General features: G+C 34.5%; 2 protein-coding genes across 3 annotated transcripts; both read left to right on the forward strand.

Moving 5' to 3' along the window:
• Positions 1–2591, forward strand: LOC123225132 (nudC domain-containing protein 2-like). The gene is made up of 5 exons (XM_044649003.1): positions 1–153; positions 243–391; positions 511–559; positions 725–867; positions 2199–2591. Exons 1-5 carry the CDS (start codon positions 105–107, stop codon positions 2283–2285), a joined length of 477 nt encoding a protein of 158 aa, XP_044504938.1. The 5' UTR covers positions 1–104; the 3' UTR covers positions 2286–2591.
• Positions 2592–9887: 7296 nt separating this feature from the next.
• On the forward strand, positions 9888–15029 carry LOC123225049 (SMR domain-containing protein At5g58720-like; the record flags this gene model as incomplete). Of its 2 annotated transcripts, none has more annotated exon segments than XM_044648896.1 (7): positions 9888–10724; positions 11676–11701; positions 12657–12770; positions 13522–13640; positions 14403–14623; positions 14774–14850; positions 14973–15029. In XM_044648896.1, coding segments are annotated over 7 exon segments (1170 nt in total), but the record flags the coding sequence as incomplete, so codon positions are not given.
• Between the last annotated feature and the right edge of the window lie 404 nt (positions 15030–15433).

Raw genomic sequence — 15433 nt, forward strand, 5'->3', positions numbered from 1 at the left:
GATATTTCAAATTTTATATGTCAGACAACTGCGTAAATCGTTGATCAATACAGTAAAAAAAAAAAAAAAACACTAAGAAGGAAGAGAAAGAAACAACCGTAGAAATGGCGGAGAAATTGGCGCCGGAAAAACGTCATAGTTTCGTTCACAACGGTGAGTGACACTTTCTAAAGCTCTCTGTTTTTAATGCTTCTTTGAAAGTTTTTTATTTAATTTGTGTGTGTGTGTGTTTTTGTTTTTAGGTCAAACGGTATTTGAATGGGATCAAACACTGGACGAAGTAAATATGTACATAAATTTACCACCAAATGTTCATTCTAAGCAATTTTACTGCAAAATTCAGTCTAACCATGTTGAAATCGGCATCAAAGGCAACCCTCCTTATCTCAATGTTTGTATTTCATCCTTTGTCCCCATCTGTGTGTTTATTGGTTTTTTTTTTCAAATGTTTTTTTTTTTTTTATGCTTTGTTTTTTGGTTTCTGTTATGATTATATTTATTTGATTGCAGCATGACCTCACCTGTCCTGTGAAGACGGATTCTTCTTTCTGGACCTTGGGTAATTTTTATTTTTCGTGGTTACTTTTATTAGAAATTTTATGTAAGTTTTAAAATATGGAGAGCCAACTTGATTGAAGCTAGATAATTGTATAGTGTTAGGTTTTATCTGATGATACTGATACAAGTTTATATACTGTTAACTGAATTGGGGGTTTTATGGCAGAGGATGATGTAATGCATATAACACTGACAAAAAGGGACAAGGGTCAGACATGGACTTCTCCTATATTGGGTGAGGGTCAGCTGGATCCTTACACCTCTGATATTGAGCAGAAGCGGCTCATGCTTCAGCGGTTTCAAGAAGAGGTGATTATTACTTTAGTACTCTATTCTTATAGTGGATGTTGTGTTCCATTGCTTAATTTGGTTGTTAGCTTTACAATTGGGTTGCCTACTAGTTCTTCACTTTCTTTCACTTTCATTGTACTCATGATTTTGGAAGCTGGTTGCAAATGTTTGTTGTCCTCTTCTTATGATTTGTTTTGATGAGGATATTTTGCTTTTGAAACTGAGGCTTCCTTGCAACTGCACTCGTGTTAACTTATGTATAATGCTACAAGCTACTGAATGTTGGGTTTGGTTATTCCCAAAGGCTTTGTGGGATTGCCAATACATTTTAGATAAAATCTGTTCAGATGGAACCGGTGCTACAAAAACAGATTTGATTTTACTGCATTGGAGCCTGTTTGTTATGTTCTTTCATTGCATTGATATCTAAATTCTTCAACGGTACTTGTTTGGTGGCCAACTATGTAGCACGGAAACGGAAACGGAAAAACGTGAAAACGTATTTTTAAAAAAATATAGGAAACAGAAACGGAAACATGGAGAAACTTATAAATATGAAAAATATAAGGTTTTTTTATAAATACTAAATTTTTTATAACAAAAATACATAAACTTGTATAATATAAAAATAAATAATAAAAAAAAAATGAAGAGAAAGAATACTATAAAATAGAATCATAGAACATATTGTAAATTGTTCTTGAGCAAACACACGTAAATATTTAAGAAAAAAATAACAATACACACCTATCTATATGATATGTTGGGGAAGAGATGAGTAACACATTGAAGAGTAAAGATGAGATGAATTCAATATGAGATTTAAATACATTTTCGGTTTGAAAATACAAAAGATATGTGTTTAATCGATTTCACAATTTTTCTTCTAAAAGAAACGTGAAATGACCCGAAACGTTTCCTACAAGTTTCGGAGAGTTTCGGAGATGGAAACGCACCCTATTGTAAGTTTCCGTGCTACTTTGGTGGCCAATATCTTCACGTTTTTGTTTTAGTTGGTTTGTGTCTGTATAGCTATTTATTATGGCTTGTGTTTAATACAGCCTTTCATTTTTTTATGCTTTCTTATGTACTTTTTGGATTTAATCTACTGTTTCTAATATGATCATTGAAAATGCCAAATTTCTTGAAACTTCCCAAGCAATATCATCCTTGGAATTATTTTTTCCCCTGTATAACTGTCTTCATTCAGGTAAACTGATGAAAATTTGCTTATATGGACTCTATTGAAAATATACTGAAAGACTTAAACATTTCACTGAAGTTTCTAATGATATGAAGTAATTCTAATTATTCAACCTTTCCTGCTAACAAATCATTGCTTTCTGCAGAACCCTGGCTTTGACTTCTCGCAAGCACAGTTTACTGGTAGCTGCCCTGACCCAAGGACCTTTATGGGTGGGATTCGCTCTGAGTGACAATCTCGGTATGCTGCATTGGCTATTTGCATTGATCCTGTTATAAATCCTGACCATCTTTCCGTAAATAAATCAATCTTGTGTCCATCAGTGTTTATGCAGTCTCTGTAACAACTTATTGACCACATATAATGTTTGTGGTCACTTGTGCACTAATTATTGTCCCGTTTATTCCAACACAGAACTAATTATCAGAAATGCCTCTCATCATCTTAGTGTTTGTAGCCTTATGTTCCTTTCCCCAGCAGGGCTGGACACTGTTTCTAGATTTGAAACATAGATTTATGAAAACAATTTTTTAGTCTATTGGAACTTGGAACATGTAAAATCAGGGTAGTAGATGAGAATCTTAGCATCTGAAAAGTAACATCGAAATTCAAGGGTTAGAAGGATTTAATATGATGATGAAGTTTGGTCTCCAATTTTCTTCATGTGTGCTTACTAGATTTGGTTATTTCACGCCAAATATATGATGAATTTGAAGTGCCATAGGAAGCTTATTGTGTATCCATTTTGGTGGAATTGAGGGTACATGCTATTATGCTGGTTACACTGCTCAAAACCGGTTTCAGATGTATGTGAATTGGGTGAAACATTGGAAAGGAATAATTTTTTTAATAAGAAAAAAAGGGTTTTTCTTTTTAAAGTTATATATGGAAGGAATCATATTCCAGAGCATGATACCAAATTGATATAAAAAGGAAAACTATTGGAAAGTACTTTAAATATAATAGTGGGAAAAGGATCATGTTCCATTGTTCCCCATAGATTACTAATGTTATGTATTAAACTTGTCTATGTTTCGCAAGGCCGTTGCTCGATATGGATTTCAGTGTTCTGTGATGGCACTAAGCATTCTACTTAGTCAGCCTATACAAACACACAAAGAAATGCACAATAATGTAACACTTGACATACGGGAAATAATTCAACCTTTTATTAACTTAAAAAGGATTACAAAATGGCTTGCTACCGGAGAGTTTACAATTGATTTTCCACACTCTGCCCAGCCTTACACGGCCTTCAACTTATAGGCATCAGATATGGTTGACATCCCCAGCCATTTAGGCTTAACTCTAGGTAGTAATTACATCATGGGACGTGTATTTCATGGAAAATAGTCACCTACTGTCACAGGCTGAATTTACTACCTTGAAGAATTGGCCAGTCACGTTTTCCTGCCCACAATCCTAACTTGGTGCGCAATCCTTGGCTTCATAGATGATTTCTTGCGCAACTTTCATCCTCCCCACGAATGTTGACATTTTTCATGTCTTGAGTATTTGTTTGAGGCTTAAAATAAGTATTTTTGGGCCTCCAAGTCGTCCAAAATAAAAAAGCCTCTCAAGTTTGTTTCTGCTCGTCTGTCCTGCACCCCTTAGCCGGCCAGCTCGCACCTACACACGGGCCATGTGTCTGTCGTGCGTGCGTTGCTTGCGGTCTGTCCGAATGGGGGGCGCGCGCGCTTCGTTGCCTATTGTGTGCACTTGCGCGCCTTGTCTTTGCTGTGTGCACCGGCTTGTGGCCTTTGCATTCTGTTTGAATAATTTTTGCATTTGTTTGCCCAACTGCCTTTTTTGCCTATTTTTCAGCCCCATCTCTGAATTTTAAATGCCATAATATTTTCATGGATCCTTGAGTCTCCTGAACCCATCTGAAAGTGTTGCTATCGACAATACAGGTGCCCTCACCACACACTCGGGCCTGTCTGCCTATGCACCTATTTTGTGAGAGTCGATGCATGTTGTACTCCATGCCCCTTTTGACTCGATTGTATGTTGAGAACCTTCTCACCTGTATATATTAGTATTTACGGTCAATATATACAATGTGTCGTGCCCTGCCCTAAGCATGGTTTTGCCTTGACTTGTGCCACCTAACGCATGAGCCCATGTCACAGTTAAGAACTGTTGACACTATCCCAGTGTATAGTGAATATTCTGTTGGCCAAAGGACTTATTCCCATCCAAAGTATATTGTTTTATCAAATTTTCACCATTTAACTTTGAAAATTTCAAATACCTATTTATGAATAGTTAAAGTTAATGAAACTCTAATCTTTTAAAATTTAATCTCCTTCCCCCCTCCCCCTCCCCCTCCCCCTTCCCCTTAAACCCTAAAAGCTAAAAGTTTTTCCCTTAGAGCAAATTTTAAAAAATGATATTTTCCTGTCTAGGGTTTAGTTTTCAATCTCTAACGTCATCATCAGTTATGAAGAATCCCCAACGCATCACCATACTCTAGCGGTCTCTCTCCCCTCTTGTAGAAATTTGACCAACAAAGATCTCGTTTGGAAAGACGATCATCTTCCTAAAAGAAAATACCTAGGAAGATGACATCTTCCTAGATGAAGATGAGATCTTTGTTGCTAGAGTTCTAGAAGAGGGAAGAGAGACCATCAAGAATGATGAAATGTCAAGGACTCTTCGTCACCAGTAATGACACTAGATTTAGCACAAGAGATTGAAAATTAAACCCTAGAAGGGAATGTCATTTTTTAAGACTTAACCTAGGAGAAAACTTTTAGTTTTTAAAGTTTGAAAGAGGGGGAAGGAAATTAAATTTTAGTTTATTTTTAATATTATAGATAAAATGATGATTTTGCCTTAAAACTAATAGGCTTAACCTTTTATGGGTAAGTGTTTAGAATTTTCAAAATCAAAAGGTAGAAATTTGGGAAAACAACATACTTTGGGTGGGAATAAGTCCTTTGGCCTATTCTATTTGAATGATGACTTATTCCATATCATATGGGTTCAATTGGCAAGAAGCCTATTGTCAACAACTCTTAACCGTGGCATGCGCTCATGTGCGGGTGGCATGAGCCGAGACGGAACCATGCCTGGGGCAAGGTATGGCATATTGTGTATATTGACTATAAATATTAATTTGTATAGGTTTAAAGGTTCCCGACATGCAATTCTAGTAAAAAAGGGCATGGGTGGGACAGGTGAAAAGGCAAATAGGCCTGGATGTGCAGGGTCATATGCACTGTCGATAGCAACACTTTTGGATGAGTTCAAGAGACTCGAGAATTATGGAAAATATTATGGACATTCTTATTTCAGACATAAGAGCTAAAAAATAGGCAAAAATGACAGCTTGGGCGGACAAGGGAGCGTGGGCTATTTAGATAGTGCGCAAGCTTTATTTGAACAGACGCCCAACAAACGCAAGCATGAGTGATAGGATGCGCTATGCACACAAGTGACAGGCTAATGGGCTAGGATGTTGAGGCATGCGACAGGCACGTGGGCCCCGCTCGCGTATGCAAACGGGCTGTGTAGGCAGGTTGGTCCAAACTGGGGAAAAACACACCTTTGGGCTTTTAACTTTGGGACAACTTGGGGACCCTAAAATGGTAAATTTAACCTTCAAACTAAGTCCTAAAGAATAAATAAACTCAGAGAACGTGGGGGAGCAAAGACTTGCACAAAAAAAAACCCATGATGCCATGAATTTTGCTCCAAACAGGAATGTGGCTAACCAAAGAATGAAGATAGGTGGCTCAACTCCATGAAAGACACATGTCGCACTATATGCTTAGTGCCTTAGGATGTTGCCTAATGGTTGGGGATGTCAACCAAAACCAATGCCTATAAATTAAGTTGTGAAAAGCAGTGAAGGGTGTGGAAAAATTTAGTATAAACTCTCACTGCAACAAGCTTGTAATCTTTTTTAAGTTTAATAAAAAAGTTAGGTTTTCCCGTATACCAAGTGTTGGATATATTGTCTTTAGTGTGTTTACTTTGTGGGTGTTGTGCAAGCTAACTAAGCAGGATATTTAATGCCATCGCAGGGCGCTAGAAATTCATATCGACGGCGGTCTCGTGACACCTACCATTTATTGGACGTTAGACCTTCATAATGAAATGAGTTATGTTTATTACCAAAAGGAAAATTCTACAAATACAATTCAATAGGGATCACAAATTATTTCTTTTTGTGCAAAATTTTGCAGTGCAGACTACAATGTTTTCAAAGATTGAGGGTTGAAATTAATGTGTCATGTATAAGGTTTTCTAATGTAAACATAATAGTTTTGTAGAGTGACTTACTTTTGGAGTGTAAACCTAACTGCCTTTGATGAACCAATTGTTTAGTGCCATCACTAAACCTTGCATAGTTTATAGATCTCACTTTTGTCAAAGGCAATAAGAAAACATAATAGTTTGATTGAAAGATGTCACATGGACTTGGACGTCTTTTATGTGACGACCTCCAATAAATTTGTGCTTCAGTTAAGGTGGGAATTTGTAACACCCCTCCCTAGAAGTACTACCCACTGAAGGAGAAATGTTACGAATTAATATCTGGAGCGTCTATTTTTTTTCTTTTTAAAATACTTTAAAATAAACGCATCACTAAAAGTGTTTAGACAATATTCCAAGAAAATTGAGAATCTGGAAGCGAACAAACGATATATATACTTATATGAAAACTCATTTGAAAGCGTCTGAAAACAGGGAGCAATCATATACAACTGTACAATCATCTCAAAAAGGTCAAAAGTCGACAAGAACATGCCACTGTATACATGTAATATAAACCAGAGATAACCTGCTCCAGCCGAATCTACCTGCGCTTACCTGACCCTGCCTCGCAACTACCTCGATCATCTGTAACTGTAATCATGAAAGAAAAGGAAGTGAGAGATAAGAACACTCAGTAAGAAGAAAAAATCAAGTAAACTATCTCATTTCCTGTTCTAACTCACTCTCGGGACTCAACCTCACATCATAACCTCTATAAGAGATTGAGGGGGTAATCTAGTTCATTTTTTATTATTTGGGTCATACTTTGTCCTATCTGGTGTCAATTTGATACTTTCTGGAAGCTAACTATAGGGATTTGACACTTTTCTAAACTTGAGCTCTCTTCCTTTCTCTTACTACACCATTTCTGAATCTGATTTGAGCTCTACTATGAGCAGACCCTACTATGGGTCTATGTCCTACTACAGACGTGCTCTAATGCGGGCGGTGTAGTGTAAAGTGCCCCCTCATAGTTCATAGAATGCATGCGTGTCTTATATCTTACTAATCTTGCTTCCATCCAAATCTATTTATAACTCACCAGACCATACTCTTGGGACGACCCCTGAATCTTAAGCCCCAAATTCTTTTTCTTGCTTTTCTTCTTCTTTTCTTTTTCTTTCCTTTCCTTTCCTTTCCTTTCTTTTCCTTTCTTTCTTTTCCTTTCTTTTCTTTCTTTCTTCCTTTCCTTTTTCTCCTCCTTTTCTTTCTTTCTTTCTTTCCAAAAACTGTGAAATACTGTTCACAGAACAGTCATTCGACAGGGCAGCCTTCTTTTTCATATAATTTAACAGCACAAACGGTTTCTAATTCATACAAGCTATATATTGTTGAAAAGAGGATTCAAAGATCTTTCTAACAAGCTATAATAGCACTCATAATGCAATAGATAAGGTAGTCAAAACGTGGGATGAAATCAGTGGCAAAAACTGTCTCCTTGTTTATTTGGTAAAACAGTCCTTGTGGTTCATACAATATTTAACAGTCCAAATGATCCCCAATTTATACAAGTTATATATCCCTGAAAAGAGTATTCAAAGATATTTCCAACAAGATATAATAGCACTCATAACTCATTAGATAAGACAGTCAAAACGTGAGATGAAATCAGTGGCAAAAACTGTCTCCTCTGTTTATTTGGTAAAACAGTCCTTGTGGTTCATACAATATTTATCAGTCCAAATGATTTCTAATTCATAGAAGCTATATATCATTGAAAATAAGATTCAAAGAGTTTTCCAACAAGCTATAATAGCACCCATGATTCATAAGATAAGACAGTCAAAACATGGGATGAACTCAATGGTAAAACTGTAAATATTGTCCAACTCTCTGTCATCAACAAAATCACACACATAGACACCCCAAATGGCAAAACAACATTTCTCAACTTCAAATTCATCATTTTATAACATAGATCCAAGGAACCAAAAGCTTAAAACATGCAACATATCAAAGATGATACCCCTTACCTTATTTCAAGCCAATTTTTTGCAAGTTGACTTCTTTTCCTTGTCTTGCTTCCTTTATCACCTTAAATCAACACCAAAACATACTAACATATTCATATAACATGCATCCAATACATATATAAACATAGGTAAAGGGAAAAGGAAGAGATCTTTTGGTTACCAAGCTTCCAAAGTGCTTCTTTGTTTCCTTTTCTTATTTTATCTTCCAAAACCCTCTCAAGTTCTTCCTTTATCTTCACAAAACAAAAGCAATTAGCATGAAGAATGGTGGCTGCTGGGATGGACGAAAAGATGAGGGAAAAGTCTTAAAGTTTCTTTGTTTTGTCTTTTCTTTCCTCTTTATATACATCTTTATCTCTTTCTCTTTATCTTTTTTTCTTTTCCTTTTCCTTTTTCTTTTTCTTTTTGTGTATTTATATATATATATAAAAACACACATATACATGTGAATATATATATATATATATATATATATTTAAAATGAGAAATATCTCAAAACAGGTTAAAAGACATAAATACCCATAAAACATATCTGAGGGTATTACAGAATTTTGGTGGTTTATGCACTGAGAAACCATCAAAGAGAGAGAGAAGATGTTGTCAGAGTGGTTGATAATATGTCGAAATAAATTATCAGAAAGAACAACCATCAGAAAGAACAACCATCAGAAAGAGGGAATAAAATTTTGAGAGTATAAATATAATGTTTTGAACTTTAAGAGGAGCGACTTTAACCCTAAAATATGAAAACTTTAAGAATCTTAAATGATAAGGATAGAAAAATAAATTTTTAAAATTAAGTAAAAGAAAAAATTATTAATTTTAAAACAAAGATAGGAAAGGAGAATAAATTATTTTTGAAAATAACATCTTAAAGTAATAATTTTACCGTAATAATAATATTTAACAAATGAATGAATTTTTAAAATTAACGAGTGGAAACAAAAAATCTTTGGATAATAATAAATCTTTTAACCTATAATTAACCGCATATCTTGAACTAATCCCCCATTGAAGTTGTTCCAAGGTTACGAACACGGACCTCATAATGAATTGGATTGTTTCAATTTAAATAGGAAATATATGGTTTTGTTATTTTTTTTTGGGGTTTGGATAATTAACCTATAATTCCACTGTTTTAGTTTCAATGGAATTTTACTGTTTCAATTTTTGTCAAACTTTTAATTTTCTTATTTGAGTAATCTAAGGATTACGATTCAAAAACTGATTAAGGAAAGAGCATGTCACCATCATTGTAATAATAATAAAAAAATTATTATCATTACTATTATTAATATTATTTGACAATATGTTGTTGTATTAATATAGGTAAATTAAAAATTTTATTATTAAATAAGTTTATTTATATAAATTTATTATATTTTTATATATATTAAATATTTATATCATAAAAATAATATAATATTTAAATTATTTATACCTTTAATTTTAGATAAAAATAATATTGACGAGATTATTAATTTGTTTTTTTAATATATAATTTAAAATTTGAGTTTATTTTTTATATTTTTTTAATTAAAAATCTTTTATCATTATTCATCAAACCTTAGAATTTTTCATTAATTTAGTACATTGTCTTTTGTTCGAAAGTTTCTCCGATATTTGACAAGACAAGCCATTCAATTCAACTTTGGGAAGTGTTTTCTTTGATTCCCGAATAAAAGGAAACCAGAAAGCAAAACCAAACTTCTGTTGACTTATGCGCTTAGAGATTCTCTGGTGCAAATACGGAGGCAACATCAATCACAAAATTTTGTATGAAGTTCTCTCTGCCCAACACCGCTGCTGCTCTTCTTAATATTTTTCTCACCCAAAATTTTTTCTTTATTTTTATCCTCGCCTGTCTCATCTGATAATGATAATGAACGCTTCCAAGTCTAGGAGGAAGAAGAAGCGGTCACGCGCCCCTCTCAAACCAACCACTAACAATTCGTCACGTGGCAAACCGGAAGATGAAGGATGGGACAGAAGTGTTTGCTTGTTGACGGAGGCTTTGGAGGATGTATCTCTCGAAGAAGCCGACGTTGACGTGAACAAAACGGTGGAGATTTTCGCCAAGTTGTCGGACAAGAGTGAAGATCCGTCGACTACGAGTTCGGTTTTTGGCGGATCTTCGTGTTTGGACTCTGGTTCGACCTCGGGTTCGAGCGTGGGATATGTTGAGACGAGATGTGTGCAGAACATGTTCAAGAAGGGGGCGAGTAGGCGGAAGAGAGTGGTGGCGGTTACCGGAACCGTGGCGAATGTGTTGGGGAAGGAGTACGTGAGGGCCAATTCAAGAAAAGCGGCGAAATATAAGAAAATTGTTGATGGTCAGAATGGGATGGATGAACAAGAGGTGGAGCAGTTTTTATACTCGATGCTTGGTGAAGATAGCGAGTTGAGCATGGCTGTGGTCAAAGATGTGCTTGGTAGGTTTTCAGTAAAGCTATTCATTTTCTTGTGTTTGTATTATAAATAAGATGTTGTAGGAGGGGTTGTTTGTTCAGGTTGTAGTACAGTTTATGTTGAGTTGTAAAATAGTTACAGTAGGTTAATGGCGGTTTGAATTTTGTTGGACGTGGCTTTTATGAAAGGAGTGTAATTCCTGTAGTCATTAAGGCCCCGGATGTAAGTGAGATCAGAACTCTGTTTTGAAAATTTTTAGAGGGATGTTTTTGGTATTGTAATCCGATACTGATGCTATCTGATAGCAGAATTGATGTTTTTAGGAGTTAGATTGTGAAGAAATTAAATTGAGTTGAGAGACTGGAAGTGAAGTGATAATGATTTATAATATTGTGTTAGATAAGGTGGATTGTCAGAGTATGTACCGACTATTTATTTCTAGATTAGTGGTAGCAAGCTGAGCATATAGGAATTGTGAATGGAAAGTACTGAAAAGGAAGAGAACTATAACTAATGAGACACTATGACCTAAAAGTTAAAATATTAAAAAATTTTATTATTTACCATTCAAGTTATTTACCCTTAACAATCTACAGGGGTTGCTTTGATGTTTTATTTTTTACCCCCAAAGATTAAAATTTTAAATTCCTTCTGGTTAGATATTTCATATATTATAGCCTAGCAGTTTTCTATTGTGCTCATGCTATTGAGGTTGGGGGTACACTTTTCATTCTAGTTATCTGCATCAGTAATAGTTTGTCAGTTACTCATGGCACTTTATGTCAACCTCTTTCTTGGACTTCTTTATTTCTGTCTTAAAGCAATGTTTGAATCATTTTGTTTGGTATGTTGCATGTTCTTGTAACATGAATAAAACTAAGCAAAAATTTGCTTTAACTAGCAGCTAATTGGGGTTTTCCATGCGATAGCTAATTTCAGTTATGTCTTTCATGACTTGATTTTTTTCTTTGCAGGTCAGTGCGGCTATAATGTTGGTAAGGTATTATTTTCATTCTCACTTAAACCTGTCTCAGTTTCTTTTCCTACAGATTTTTTTATTGAGGGTTTAGTCTGGTTATAGTTGTTAGCCATTCAATGAAAGAGAGTTTATCTTATCTTTTCCTCTCAACCTATATGCAATGGCATATTCTTGGATGAATCGTTTGTGACAAGTCTATTATCTTCATCTTTCCTTCTTAATTTTTAGTAGTTGGAAAATGTATTTTTTCTTGCAACTACTGTTTCTTTGTATGTTCTTGGTTTCTCAATGTTGACCTAAAGGTATGGGGCAAATTTTAATGTGAAAACAAATGTACCATGGTTCTATACTTCAATTCTTAGTTATATGCAATATTATCTTACACCTCTGAAATATATTTTTATAGGATAAATTATTATTTCCCGAGGTCTCTTATTTTAACACATCTCACAAATTTGGTTAGGGTCTTATATTTTAATTAGAATGTAATTCTAAGGAAATATAAAAATATGTCATAATTCATTGGTGTGAATTATAATATTCTAAAAAAGTTTAGGGATGCTAAAGTCGATAGTATAATTTAGTATGGTAATTTGCTAAATAGATTAATATTTGTTTATGCATATAAATTATCTTCTTTGTAGGACTTGGAGTTATGTACTTTATTATAGGTTTTTATGGGCTGATGGCCTTTTCAGTTGGTCAGTATGGAAGTTTACTGGGTAGAGGTGGTAAAGCATTGTTGAGAAAAGAAAATGAAAAAAAAAAAAATTTGAGGTAGCTACATTTTGAAAAATTGATTTGCCTATATTTTTAAAGTGAAAACAAGTCAAGATCTTTAAGTGTACATTAGCCAAGTGGGGACTGGCTTTCCTGAAAGCACCTACGGGCTGTGCTCTGTTGTTTGCTTGTATGTATATGCACATTACCTTTTCTGACAATTATAAGAGTTTTAATCTTTAAATTTCTTCTGTAGGCCTTGGAGGCATTGCTTGATTTATCAGCTTCCTCCAACGAACAGTATGGGAACTGCACTGAAGATTTTAACCTTAAGGAAGATGCAAGATTTGGCGTTGGATCTAGTGACAATGTAAGTACTATTATGCATTCCTTTAAATATTTGTACCCCAAAAAAATTTTTTTTTTCTGTGTAAGCATGTATCTTGCACTTCTTGTTACTGGTATTGTGACTGTATGACAATGTTTTCACTTTCTTAGATTATTCAAGAAAACAAATGTCTTTTTCCCTCCCTGATCAAGACTTCTCATTATGCTGTATCATGCAGCCGAGAAGGTTCCGTTCTTTGGTCTTGATAAATTAAAATCCTTGGTTCAAAGGACTAGCAGATTTGATGTTTAAATGTGTAAATTTAGTTTTAGTGAATTATTAGCCAAAGAGCTAATTCAGCAGCCATATATGAAAAATCTAGTGATTAAGTCATGAAGATAGATACTCAGAAAATTTGATTCATTTGGTTCCAACTCTTTTGGTTTTTTTCTCTTTTTGCAATTGAGCTGGCATGTTGTTTCCAGTATAGAAGTGATTGAGGATTCTTACCAGAAAAAAATAAAAAGGTATAGATGTAATGAAGGCTTATATTATGAGGCTTTAGAGAATCAATTTCTGATAACTTATGTTGTCTGTATTCATCATGTACACTTATTTATAGTTCGAGGTTAATATTCCATCTTTGAAGCATTTGTATTGTGATTATTTAATTCATTTGTTGTTTGGTGATCCTGAAATTTTTGTAACAGTTGACTGAGGTATCTGATTGCACTTCTCCGTCATCTAAAAATGATCTATATGATAATATATGGTCTATTGGCTTTGATTGTAGGTAATGCATTCCTACCGAATATTATTGTTGTTACTGCTGTTTTGCTTTGGCATCTCTCTCTTTCTCTCCCTCACAACTCCTCCCTTTTTTCTAAAGTTCTTGAGCATTGGCATCTTACTGTAAGCAAGTGTTTAATTAAAGATTTTTTAACATTTTCTTCATTGTTTGTCCAAGTTCAGAAAACTATTTGAAGTAGACAGGAATGATTTTAATTGTTGACGTCATTTCATTATAGTGGAAGATCTTATCTTTATTGTTTCTAGTGGTTTTTGTTTCTTACATTAGAATTTTATTGATTTTGTCTCTATGGATATCAACTTGTACAAATATTGAGATTAAAAGGTAGAAATCAGATTCTAAATCATGTGATGAAAGCCCCTTGCATTTAGTTTGCAACCTCTCATTAGAGCTTTTTTCTCAGCACTAGTAATCTTAATTTTTGAAATGTATGTTACAGAAGACTCATTCTTCAGGCTTCATCTTAATACTTTTACCAATGAAGTTTGTATGTCCACATTCAAGGTGTTATCTCCCTAAGCTGCATGTTGCAGAGTGAGCCTCAAAACATAGGCCTTAAATACTTTGTAGAAACTCTATTGTGATTGCATATGGCATGATGGCAAAACACTGTGGTGCATGTTCCATTCAATAGTTTATTACAGATTTTACTTTAGGTCATCAATAGCGCTACTTCATCTGGTACCTTATTCATACTTTACAGAATACTTATTTTAGATATATAATAGTTGTACACTACATTAGGATTGTGAATTGTGTTTGTAGTATCCGATACTGGTCCAAGTTCAATGTCAAGTTTCACTGAATTGAAGAATCAAGTGTTTGAAATCTGAACCTAAAATCTTGTCTGTTTTTCATTTAAGGAATTATTCGAAGGTTCTTTCTTCTGAAGTATCATCTAAGCCAAGTGGCCAGTTTGACCTCCCTCAGAAGGTGTTGGAATCTTTGTTTAACATCTCCAAGAGTCCTGAACATGAACCAAACAGCATGAATTGGAGGAATGTAGTAAAGAAATTGCAGTCAGTAGGACCCCGATTTGATGTTTGCCCTTCTGGCATTGCAGAATCTCACCAGGAGCTTTGTGGTACTGAACATATCTCTGTAATTCTATATTTCTGCAAAATGTTTGTCATGGCTTTATCCTTCTTTAATAAATTCTTTTACGCTTTTATAATGGATATTTGTTTTTTGGCTTTTGTTGTTTACTTACTGTTTTCTTCTCTTGAATATGTAGCTAAGGGAGATGAATATCAAGTGTATAGAAAAGATGCTAACCTGTGGTGGGATTCAATGAAATCCTCCTATCAGAAGGTTTGGCAATTTAGTGTTTTTAACAAGATGCTTATGTCATGATACCATATTCAAGTTCATAAAGTGGATATGAAGATACATATTTAAATTGTCTAGTGAAATCAAGCTACATTCTACTACAGGCCACAGCAGCATATTCAAAGGGGGATTGGCAGTATGCAGCTTATCTTTCTGATCAGGTTTGTGGATTTTAGTATTTATGTACTATTTCCTTGAGGAGTCATGAACAACTTATAGTTGCTAACCGTTAGACTAGAAAGATCATGTAAATGATCAACTGGAAGCTGTATTTCAGCTTCCTATATTTATTTTATTCCTTTTCGTGTCATGTATAGGTTAGTAGGTTGCTAAATTCCTTTTAGGTGGAAGAAAATAAGATAATTTTAAAGCCGCACTGGCATGGGCAATTTGATAGTTGCTTCAGAATCATACAGCCTCCTTTGGCACCTTCAAGATTTATGAAAAATCAGATTGTTTGGATGTGGAAGATCTGAATGTGAATAGGGCATTGCAAATGTGGGTGCTTTCAATACTAAATCTTGTTAGTTGGTGTTCCTAAGGAGCTCTCTTGATGCAGATTTGC

Source organism: Mangifera indica, chromosome 9 (assembly GCF_011075055.1).
Source record: "Mangifera indica cultivar Alphonso chromosome 9, CATAS_Mindica_2.1, whole genome shotgun sequence".
Classification (NCBI taxonomy): domain Eukaryota; kingdom Viridiplantae; phylum Streptophyta; class Magnoliopsida; order Sapindales; family Anacardiaceae; genus Mangifera; species Mangifera indica.